The sequence below is a fragment of the Gadus chalcogrammus genome, chromosome 8 (genome assembly GCF_026213295.1).
Source record: "Gadus chalcogrammus isolate NIFS_2021 chromosome 8, NIFS_Gcha_1.0, whole genome shotgun sequence".
NCBI classification, from domain to species: Eukaryota; Metazoa; Chordata; class Actinopteri; order Gadiformes; family Gadidae; genus Gadus; species Gadus chalcogrammus.
The window spans coordinates 1,959,305-1,971,217 of NC_079419.1; the positions used below are offsets into that span (position 1 = coordinate 1,959,305).

An 11,913-nucleotide genomic window follows, 5' to 3' on the forward strand; every position below is an offset into this window, starting at 1 on the left:
AATCCCCCCCTAAAAATGGAATCACGTTCCCAGCGCCCCCCTAGGTTGTGCGAACGCCCCCCAGGGGGCGGTCCCGCCCCGTTGAGAAACCATGCTGTGTAGATCAACATTTCTCATGTTGTAGATAAACGCAATACATTAACACTTTAACAAAATAAGGGAGGTAGAGAGAGCTGAAGTTTGAAAGAAAAATACTATATTATCAGTTGCACAGAAGTAGCCTAATAACAAATCATGAGTTGGTTTGCCAAATAACAGTGTTTAGCCAACTGCACAAAAGGCCACAAAGAGGGCTGGCGAAAGACACACCCTACGTGTCAGTATATGGTTTGGTTCAACGTCTAGTTTCCTCATTCGAGGAAAAGGATCCGTAGCCTATCTAACATGCATCTCTGCTCTATATTTCTTCATGTTCTGTATTTTCTTAATTATTGGTTCGTAGCCCTACAAGGTAAAAAAGTAACTCATTTTCTACCATTCTACCATTTGTCTTGATGCATGTAGCCCATTGCTTTCATTGTTAAAACATGGTTTTACAATTAACGTCATCCGTTTTTACAATATCCGCTAAAAAACGATTTTTGCATGAATCACTTTGCTATGGTATGCTCAGTTTAAAATCTTTGTATTAAACTCGTACTAAACTTTTTTTCTCTATTTGAGAAAGGATGATTTATAGCTTGCATTAGTCCTATTCAATGTGATATTGTGTTAGTAGGCCTACATCATATATCTTAACAAATAAATGCATGCACATTTTTTAATTACTTCCTGTGTAATCTTTTTTATTTTTTACAGGGTCAGAACATCATACCTCTACAGTTTTTTTGCTCAAAGGAAAGGATTTATTCATGGAAATAAATACACAGAAACCCACCGGTCTCTTTTTATGGCGCTTTAAAACCCAAAAAAGAATAAGGCATGATCCCGAAGGGCGGACCCGTTTCTTTGACAAAAGGGCAAAGTTATCAACAGAGAATTACTCATTACAAATAGAAAACCTAAGATTGAATGACAGTGGAATTTACCAAGCAGTAGATATGGGTGGTGAAGAAGATAAAGTTATTGCTGAATACAACGTCACAGTTCAAGGTATGTTCACTGAAACAGAGAACAGACATTTGATACAAGCTGTTTCTTTGTATGTATTTTAATGATATCTAAATCTCCTTGTTCCAGAGCAGGCATCACCAGTGCACCTGGAAGGGTCGTCTGTGTCCCCCAGTCGTGAATCCTGTAATGTGACCGTGACCTGTAGCACTCTGAGCTACTCCTTAAACTCCACCTTCACGTGCACCAATCAAACCTGCTCTGGGGATGGAGGAGACACAGCAGAGGTCATGACCCCTGATGTCCTGCTGCAACTCTACCTCTCAAATGGTTTGATCGTCATCTGCAACCATAGCAACAAAGTCAGCTGGTCAAATGCCACGATGGAGATAAAACCTCTGTGTTTTAAAGATGATGGTAAGATCGGGGAAAATATTGATTGGACAAATGCAAATTATAAATGTATTTACGTTGATCTCAGTGTATGATTGGACAAGCATGCCGGTTGTGCGGCATTAAAGTTACCGTAGATGAGGGGGAGAGAGAGAGAGAGAGAGAGAGAGAGAGAGAGAGAGAGAGAGAGAGAGAGAGAGAGAGAGAGAGAGAGAGAGAGAGAGAGAGGGAGGGAGGGAGAGAGAGAGGGAGAGAGAGAGAGAGAGAGAGAGAGAGAGAGAGAGAGAGAGAGAGAGAGAGAGAGAGAGAGAGAGAGAGAGAGAGAGAGAGAGAGAGAGAGAGAGAGAGAGAGAGAGAGAGAGAGAGAGAGAGGGAGGGAGAGAGGGAGGGAGAGAGAGAGAGAGAGAGAGAGAGAGAGAGGGAGAGAGAGAGAGAGAGAAGCAAAATAAGCAAAACACGTCCCCTCCCTCTCTGCTCCCTCCTCAAGTAGTTCCACAAATTGAGTGCCACATATGTGTTGTGAAATCAAAATACTCTTCGGGAAAGACGTGGGCGCCGTCAACCCAAAACATCACTCACTAATAGCTATGCCATTTTTAACCAACTACACAAAAACAATAGCCTACAGCACCTCTAATATATGCCTCTTTCTTTTTCATTTTAAAGCTTTTCTTGGCACCCAAGATAGACATCCTACATTCAGAATTGTAGTGAGAGTAGAAACTGTGCAGTTTGATGAAACACAACTGTAGTATTGTTACATCTTCTGTTTTGTTTTTTGACAGTAGTTCCTCACATTGACCACCACCAAAGAAAAAAAATAATAATAATTTCAAGCTGTCTGGTGTGCTTCATCATTCTGTGTGGCATTCTGGGTGCTCTTTACAAACGGAGGAAAAAGAGTAAGTTAAACTTTTGTCACCAGTTTGCATTAAATACAATTTCACATATAAATCATTTTTGGAACCTTTTTTTCACATGACCGCCACAAAGATAAACGGGAAATAAATTCTCGTGGTAGCGATGACCGGGTAAGCTACTTTCCTACACGTCATACTTACATGTTCTATAATCATTAAAACCAAATGCGACAAACGTTATATACCATACATATATAACATGTTGATAAAATGGGAATTGGTACTTCTTGTTTATAAGATAATTGAACAATGCAACAAACTTACATATTAAATGTTCTTTCCAGAGTCCAAACGGTGACCATTCTCCCACCGTCTACAGTATGTTAGGACCCTCTTCTATCCCTTTAGAACCCAATCTCCCTCAAACAGCCGCTCCCGAAGGTATTTATGCCCAGGTTGACAAGCACGGACGTGCTTAGAAGGCTGCTGGTTCAATCCCTGGCTACTATAGGCCCGTTCCGACTGAGGGACTCTTCCCTCCAGTGAGCCGCTATGGGTGTGGCTCGGGGACAGGATGCGCCCAACTTCACAGTTTAGCGGCTCAGTTAGCGACTCAGGTATTACCCAACTAGTCTACGCTGATTGGATACGGTTAAGGCGAGATATGACGTATGATTAAGGCGGGATATGCGTCTGCCTTTTTTGAGCGTCTCGTCAATGATGCCAGGGTCAAAACTTTTGCTAAATAATCGCATAAGGGCTGGATTTGAATCGCTGTAAGGCCTCGTTCACCCTACCTACGTCCGTTCGACGGATCTCATTGGCTTTGCATGGGGTGCTCGCGAAATGCATTGTGGGTCCGTCCGTCCATCCGGCTCCGTGGCCTGCGTCAAAAAGTTGAAGAAATGTTCAACTTTTCAGGCAGCGGCGGTTCCGTCGGCCAATTAGATCGCGGCTATGCAAATACACTCCACGCGCTTCCTGGATCCATTTTGCAATAACAAGCAGGAAGAAGCAGTAAAAATCTGGCCATTATATATTTTTAAAGAAATGTGGTATGATAGGATTGTTTCTAGTCACCTGTTGTTTGTGTAATCTTTTGTATTAATATCCACACATCGGCTTTGTAGCAGGAAGCGATTTGATTGGCTGCAGTATGCGTCTACAAAGGCTAGTGCTGTGTTCCAATATCCATACTATCCGTATATCCGTACTTACTAGCCTTAGTTTGAGTACGTAGGGCGTTCCGATTCAGATTGGGCGAAATAAGTGTACTGAAAGGACCCGGATGGGGTACTCAAAACGGTCAAATCGCGAAGTGTGGATCGATGTACACTTTTCGTACTCAACGGCAGCCATCTTAGCTACGTAGCGGAAGAGGGCGGAGCCAGGCTGAGCCAAAGTCAGCGCATTTTCCACATAGCCTGCATTAATAGAGTCATTTTGTAGTTTTTATAGCTTTTTATAGCTGCTAGGCGTAAAGAGTTCACCGTTCAAAGCGGGATGTTTATTGCGGGGGAGGAGCCGCGGCGGCAGTCGTGATCGTAATTTCCGGTCAGTGCACCGCGGAGTATTAGATTTGGAACAACACTGACATTTGAAAATTAGCGCACTTAGTGAGTGTGGATAGTGTAGGCCTACTACGTTTAAGTTTACTCATGGAAGTATGGGTATTGGAACACAGCATAGTCCCCTATACGTCAGACACGCCCTCGGTGATCCGTCGACGGACGCAAGTAGTGTGAACAAGGCGTGAACGAGGCGTAAGCGTATCCAACCTGCTGCGACCTGCTGTGTCCTGTGTGCAGACTAGCTGCAGCATTATGTGGCTAAAACGCCTGATAGTGGAAGTCTCCACTAGGGGCAGACCACAGTCATATCCGATCCTGAAATCATGCAAAAGCATGTGCATTGCGTGCTCATGTAAATAAACAACATGGAGACACTGGTAGAGGAAAAACTGATCATTTTACTAATGTTAAGCCGGCGGCAGAAAAATGCATCGAAAGAGTGTTATAATACAGGTGTGGGAAATCGCGGACTAGGTCCGACAGTCTCTCCGAGAAACTTTCCGCCATGCTAATATAACTCCTGACCTCGAGGTCACTGCAAATTCTCTCGATCAGCCACAACTTTCTTGTCAGGATTGCATCTTGCGGCCGCATCGTGTTCGCTTGCGACGTTCGCACCAAGCGGTCGCATAATACGCATGGCAGCCATGATCCGTACACGTATGCGGTGTCTGCAGCAAGTCAATTTCAGCCCTATGGCAAACTAATTACGTCACATTTGAACTCCGTTGGGTAGCCGCTACAAAGGTCCCTGTATGGGAACGGACGGCGAGGGGAACTCAGTGAGTGGGCGTAGCCAAACAGTGAGCCGCTTTCCAAGAAGTCTCTCAGTCGGAACGCGCCTTATGTGCCATGTGTCCTTTGGCTGGAGCATTCCAGCTTCTGCTTTTGATGTTATTTGTACTGTATTTTGTTTGGATTGTTACTCTCAACTATGCCTTTTGATACTTCTTGTTTTGAGCAAACAGTTAACGGTTAATGGTTAACTAATTATAATTTTTAAAAGAATTAGACAGAATTATCTATTTATCTAAAGAATCAAAATGGTGTAATGCATTTAAAAGTGCTTTTGTCATCACTTAACATTGGTCATGCATTTTGTGCGCTTATGGACTTCAACTTATTTTTTTTTACATTCCTGGCACATTCACCATTAGTGGCTTAGCAAAAAAGTATGGGGGGGGGGAATCATTGGTTGAAGCATGTTTAAGTACTTTTTTTTCAAAATGTATTTTAATTATAATACAATTGACGATGAAATTGTTTTTACAAATGTATGCCGCGTTGTTTATTTTCAAAATATTTTGTATATATATATACATGTATTTCTTTTTTATGCATTTCTTTTTATTTATTTTTACTTTTTACCTCTTCAGAAACTGTGTTTGTTATGATTTAGAAAATGTCCTGGATAATGGCGATCTGCTGTATTCTGCTGAGATGGTCCACATCTCAGCAGAAAGATGCTGAATTCTGTCCATCATTGTGCTCTACATTTCATTACTGGTTGTAAATACTGCACATCGCTGCACTCTGTATTCTAGAGCTAAGTGGCCGTCCTTTAATGTACGCAGGCATCCCCGCTGGTCGGGTTTAATTTATAGAATCCTCCTCGGACTGGTTCCTCATTGACTGAAATAAAATAAAGCGTTGCTGTGTTAGTGCTTTTTAAACCGCAGCTCCCCTGTTCAGTTGTATTTGTTTACAGGCCACTCTCGGCCTCTCAGATAGGATGGCAACGGCGATGTGGGGTCCAAAGTCCTAATGTGGTTTCTATGTATTTATGTCAATGGTCCTTGTATAGTGTGTGTGGTTGATGGATGGTCACCATGTTCACAATGTCAGCATTCAACACCTGCTCGGCTTATAATATCTTGTCAACTCTTAAATAAACAGCTTTTACAGTATCTGTATCCTGGTTGTCAGAGGAGAGGAGTGAGCTACGTCGGCCTGGAGAGAGCCAACTCTCAGGCTAAGACATCCCAGGCCAGCGGGTCGAGCGTTCACACAGAACACAGACCTCCTTACTGGAAGCAGGAGACTGGGGGAGGGTCCACTCAGTGCCTGGAGGGAGGGGATAACCGGAGATGTGTGCCCCAGTTGGGTCTACAATAGAATGGTTATGTGGAGTTAGTATCCTATTGGGCGTGTCCCTCCTCCATATGGTGCTTGGTATCCCTCCTCACACAAACCTGTCTTCGGGCTAACTGCCCTTCTTTGATGTAACTTGAGTCCTTGTGTAGTTCAGCTCCACCAATCACATTACAGCAGAGATCGACTGTTCTCAAGTCTCCTCTCATGATTTCATAACACCTTCACTTTTTCCAAACAAATAGTGCTTCAGACTTCACGACATAAAATCCAAATTGGGGCAGCTACAAAAACATTTAAAACCACCTTGCCTTTTGTTTGTGATAACTGCAGTCACAGTTAGACTTCCTCATTTTTTTTATCTATGTAAAGGCCTGTCTGTGTTTCTGCTTTTTTTTATTGCATGTTTGATAGGGGCTTATGTTCATATCTTGCATGTAAACATTAATGAAAAAGATAATAGTCTGTAGGCAGATGATATATTAATGTTTAGCAATGACATTTCTAAATGGCTTGATTCAGTTTATATCAAACAGCACCTACATTGCAACTTATATAAGGACTTCAACTAATGCTAAGTTCCGTTTCTAATTGTCATTGTGGTATTGGTATCTTAGTGCTGTTCTCAAGCTGCTTCCATCACCACTTCCTCTTCCATCACCACTTCCTCTTCCATCACACACACACACACACACACACACACACACACACACACACACACACACACACACACACACACACACACACACACACACACACACACACACACACACACACACACACACACACACACAGCAGAGCACTTATAGGTCCCCCTGGTGGCGGTTCTGCCGTATACACTTCTCAGAACAACCAATAGATGACCGCCATCTTATTAGTACCAATCACATTGTGAACCTGCAAACGGATAAAACCACTGGTTGATATTCTGTGTTGTCTGTATTCAATTTTTTGTAGACTGCTCAGAGTTTTGGGTGCACAGCCTAGATCAGTTGAATTCCCGTTCAGTATTACTATCAATGTGAAAGAATATATACTGCTTAATAAATAATTATCACTCCACCACCTCTCTTTATAGCTTGAGAGTGAGTCAGAGGGAAGGGCAGAATGCAGGGACGACGTAGAGAGTCCCATTGCGGAGGTTAGTGATGAAAGGGATCTGACAGTTTAGAATAAGTTGTGATGCAGACTATCTTCTCAGAATTGTATTGAAATCGATGGGGATATTGAATGAGAAACAATTCAGCCAAGGTGCACCATATGACTGATATAGTCAGGAGAGCATAAATATTTATGCTATGCTCATTTTCAAACAAAATCCACGTAAAAATATTTCTCTGTTTTTCGACAAATACATAAAAAACAAAGATGTAAGAAGGTAAGCCTTGAGCAAAGAGATTATTTTAGGTAGGAGGAAGGGAAATATTAGAAAAAAAAAAAAAAACATTAGGAAGGGATACAATTAAGAGGAAAAGAAGGAACAAGTAAAGTGAGCAAGGAAACAAAAGGGGATAAGGAAAATAATGAATTTGGTACCACGGCAGGGAGGAGCTAAAGATGGAACACACACACACACACACACACACACACACACACACACACACACACACACACACACACACACACACACACACACACACACACACACACACACACACACACACACAGGTAACCCGGTTCTATCAGCCCGGCCTCCGATCAATGAACAAGAGTCTCCGTTGTTAATTAAATCCAAAGAACGGAAAAAAGGGGAATCACCCGTCAATGCAAACTATAACTAAAAAGAGTCTGGGCTCCGTGAGCCACTGGGGACGCTGTGGTCGTATCTCACGCGCTGTCCCGGTATCCAGGTAAGGAGGTCCTTCCGTGTCGTCCTGTGGTCTTCTCTAGACCGGGTCCTGGGGCCAAGGTCCGTCCGGGTAGGGAATCTCGGTCCGTTCTCGGCTCCTACATGGGTCACATACCTCCTGCCCCTAGACCACGTCTCAGCTTCTCTCATATAGCCCTCTGGGGGAAAAGGGTGGTAGACTGCTTGTATTACCTGCCCTCTGGGCTTCCAGGGCCGCCGTGTCGGGCCGGGTTGCCACAATATAAATACATAAATGTCTTATATTCGGGTAAATATGGTACATCATAAGCATAAGCTGCATATCGGTATCAAATTACCAACATTGAAATATGAGATGAATAGGCTGTCGTAACTAACAAAGAGTGCAATCAAACAACCTAAACCTAAATAGCAAAATGCAGCTCCTGCAGTGTGGATTGCAGCTCGTCTTGAAATGTGACCCACCAAAAAAAAAATCAAAGCTGATCACCTTGCTACTGGTTGGTTTAGGTGCAAAATAATAATGTCAAGGTTGTAGATGTGTGCCCGGATGTGAAAGAGGATTGTTGAATCTGTAATTACGTTTTGTTGTTGCAAACCAACATTGTTGATTGTGTTATAATGTTTTGCACATATACATATTTGTGAATTGTAGTCGCATAATGAATGTCTTTGTTACAGATCTCAATTCTACACATACAGTTATCGGTTTGAAACGTTCTAATGAATTCAGGCACAAACATGTTTGGGGACTAGATCACCTTATGGGGATACATGAAAACCCATTTTGGCAAGAAAACCCATCAAATAAGCACTCCAGATACCTTTTTCATTGAAAATCGAGTGTTAGAGTTTGCCCGGCGCAATGTTTGGCGTCCATGTTATTGGCTTGGGGGGGTTTCGCTTCCAAATCTGCATTTTTTAACCACTAATATTGCTAAAAATAGCACCAAACCTCTGCAGTAGCATGACTAAGGTCCCTACACATAAATCGAGGCACCAACAACTGAGGCTACGATTACACGATGACGGTCTGAACAGAAGACGCAAAAGTGGCGTCGCGTCTTCACTTTTTATTCCGCGTTTAGACGAGCGTTTCGGGAGGTAATCTGCGTGCATACGGTGACGCAAAAGTGTGTGGAATTGGATTGGGTATGCATGCCAGGCGGCTAGGTGGTGCTGTGATACACTATCACACAACACCACCATGTCTGAGCGCATGCGTAGAATCTTCCTCCTTCTCTTATCCGTGCCGCAAAAACCAAAAAGATCCTTCTCTGTTCAGTAATACTATCTGTACATATCCTGTACATTTCGTGGAAAGACTCCTGTACGCTTGTTAGAGCTGCCAGAGCAGCTTGAAGGTCCGTTGCATGGAAATAATCGGACATGTTTGTTTGTGTCTGAGGAACTTCACAGACCTTCGCAACAGATGGCACTTTTTCAGACTCAACTTCAGGTTGTGCTCCTGCAACCTCTGAAAAACCACTTCCAACCTGCGGAGGGCCTGCGGTTCATTGGGGGCAAAAATCAAGAGGTCATTTAAGTAGCACAAGAGACTGCTGAAGTTTAGATCACCAAAGATACTCAGCATCATCCTCACGAAGGACGCCGGGCTGTTGCAAAGCCCCTGCAGCATTCTGTTATACTCAGGCAGGCCTAGTGGTGTTGTGAAGGCAGTATATCTCTTGTCTTCCTCATGCATGGACAGGTTATAAAAACCCGATGTGAGGTCCATGGTGCTGAAAACAGCGTTACCGCCAAGGGCAGCTAAGCAGTCCGATTGATGGGGCAAAGGATGAGCATCCCTGATAGTTCTCGCGTTCAGCCATCGAAAGTCTGTGCATATACGAAGATCCCCATTTTTCTTCCAAACCATCACGAGTGGGGAAGCACATTCACTCATTGATTTCCGTATGATTCCTTGCTCTTCCATCTCAGTGAGAACGGAGATGGAAAGGACGGGCGTCAGTGAGGCGGATTCTATGCACAAAGCCCTCGGCTTCTCAACAGTCTAGATTGTGCTTTGAAAATACATCTTGATACTTCTCAAGCAATGTCACAAGTTGGAGCTTGGTGGAGGGGCTCGCTTCACATTGGTCAATGTCGACGTTTCCAAGACCAGACTTCTGCAGTCTGTCTTTCAGGTCAGTGCCGTCGTCCTGTTTCACATGAGTCACTTTAACAGAACAACTGTCGCTCTGAGAGGAACCCTGGAACAGTGTGAGGTCTTCAGCCGTGACACAAGGAGAGACATCTGCCAGCTTGCTGTTGTTTCTCAGGGTGAGTGGTTTGTCTGAGATGTTTGTAATTTCACCGTCTGTGAGATGTTTGTGAGTTAACTTCACCGTCCCTTCTTTTTCCGGCACACCTCCACCCCTCCATCTCGTGAGGCGTGCCATCATCTCCAAAAACTGTTGGCCGTCTGAAGACACTTTTTTTTTTTCTTGTTTTTTTAGATAAGTTTCCAATAATCTTTCTGCTAATTTTTCAGCTGATGAAGCACATATTTCAGCATGTTGGTGCCTACTATTGTGTCGTCTTTCTGGCCAGCGACAACCAGGACTGGGACCATGCTCTTCACCCCTTACAGACTGAGTTCCATATCATACAAACACTTAGGGCTCACCTGCACTCCTCCACAGCCAACAAGGATGATGCGCTGCGGGAGTTCTTGCTGTTGGGTCAGGACGCTATCTGATAGCAGCCTCTGCTCTGCCTCTTCACTCATCGTGCAGGCCATTGACCCTGTGTCAAGGAGCCCTTGTAACTGAGCGCGGCCATTAACTATCACCGGTGCATGAAATATCTCGCTGAAGGTCTCAACTGTGTGAATATTCTGAACAACTACTGTACAATCATCTGACATTGTTTTACAAACATTGACATACAACTCCTTTAATTCTTCACTTTCTTCAAGGGTCGATGTTTTAATGCTCACACATCCCCTCTCCATATGTGTGCCATCTAGTTTAAACTTGCTCATCTTTGCTCATGTTCAGGCCGTGCTTGAGATAGCTGTGGCTGTGGCTGTGGAGGGGTGTTAATTCTTGGCCGGCGCTGTTGGCACTCCCCTCTTCCAGTGGCCGGGCTTGTAACAGCCAATACAGAGGTTTGCCTGTCTACAGTGCACAGTAGTTGAGTGTTCAGCAGACTGACAGACTCTACATCTACTCTGAACAATGGCAACTGGCCCCCCTGCTGGGTGGCGCGACCGCTGCTGTCGGGGCCTTCTGCTCCAGCACACGGTTCAACAAGCCAATGAGAGACTGGACGCAGACACCCTCGGCCTGAGAAGAGGATGAGGGCCCCATTGACGTCGGGTAGCAGATAAGGTCGGTGGTGTTATTAGCAGGGACTGTGTCTATTGCTGAAGTCTGAGGATGTGCACCAATGTTCTTTGGCCGGCAAGATTTGGAATGAGACATTGTTCTGGCCTCTCTCTGATGTTCGATGAGGTGTTCCTGAATCTCATTTGCTGTCCACTCCTCTGATATTTTGCACTTCAGGACACTGGCAAGAGCGGGGTCAGGACAGTGTTTCACCGGCGTCATCGTGACCTCATGAGAGGGGTCTGCTAGAGGCATTGAGGCGTAGGTTACCTCACTGAAATGTTGTTTCAGGATATCAAAGACAAGCTTGGAGTGTTCAGCTGGCCGCAGCGATGGCATGCTGCGCAGGGTAACTTTAACAATGTCTCTAGCCTTTCCCATTAGTCTTGACATTATCTCCATGGAGCACTCTTGTGGGGGGACACCCCGCTTATTCAGGTAGACGCTCATCATTTCTTCCCACTTGTGCACTGTGTGTCTGTCTGTTCTATCTCCCCTGAAGTACGGTGGCTCTTTGACATCTGTCTTCCTAACTAACGTTACTCTAGTCATGTTCAAGTCAGACTGTCCTTGTCCTAAATTCAGACTAGGTGTAGGAGGGTTTTGACTATCTGCGCTACCGATAGATCTGTTAAGTTGGCTAGCAATGTTCTCCCCTATCTCGTATGCTAATTGTGCAATGAGGTTCCCTAGGTCTGAGGAACTCGCCTCTGGACTAGACACTGGCTGACGTGGAGAATGTTCATCTGTATGCGTGTGAGGGTATGAGAATACAGGGCGGCCCACTG

General features: G+C 44.3%; 1 protein-coding gene across 2 annotated transcripts; it reads left to right on the forward strand.

Annotated features, from left to right (window-relative positions):
- Positions 1 to 348: 348 nt before the first annotated feature.
- Positions 349 to 6,620, forward strand: LOC130387807 (uncharacterized). 2 transcript variants are annotated; one of them, XM_056597081.1, is made up of 6 exons: positions 349 to 451; positions 799 to 1,092; positions 1,180 to 1,467; positions 2,229 to 2,345; positions 2,437 to 2,474; positions 2,648 to 6,620. In XM_056597081.1, the coding sequence occupies exons 1-6, from the start codon at positions 385 to 387 to the stop codon at positions 2,780 to 2,782; spliced, it is 939 nt and encodes a 312-aa protein (XP_056453056.1). In that variant the 5' UTR covers positions 349 to 384; the 3' UTR covers positions 2,783 to 6,620. The 2 variants fall into 2 exon arrangements, with proteins under 2 accessions (XP_056453056.1, XP_056453057.1); XM_056597082.1 differs by having other exon boundaries at positions 2,232 to 2,345.
- The last annotated feature ends 5,293 nt before the right edge of the window (positions 6,621 to 11,913 follow it).

Excerpts from the sequence above, each read along its gene's own strand:
- LOC130387807 (XM_056597081.1), top strand. The coding sequence starts at position 385 with ATGCATCTCTGCTCTATATTTCTTCATGTTCTGTATTTTCTTAATTAT. Across the intron at positions 452-798 it reads TTGGTTCGTAGCCCTACAAG|GGTCAGAACATCATACCTCT; the intron begins GTAAAAAAGTAA and ends TATTTTTTACAG. Across the intron at positions 2,475-2,647 it reads CTCGTGGTAGCGATGACCGG|AGTCCAAACGGTGACCATTC; the intron begins GTAAGCTACTTT and ends TGTTCTTTCCAG.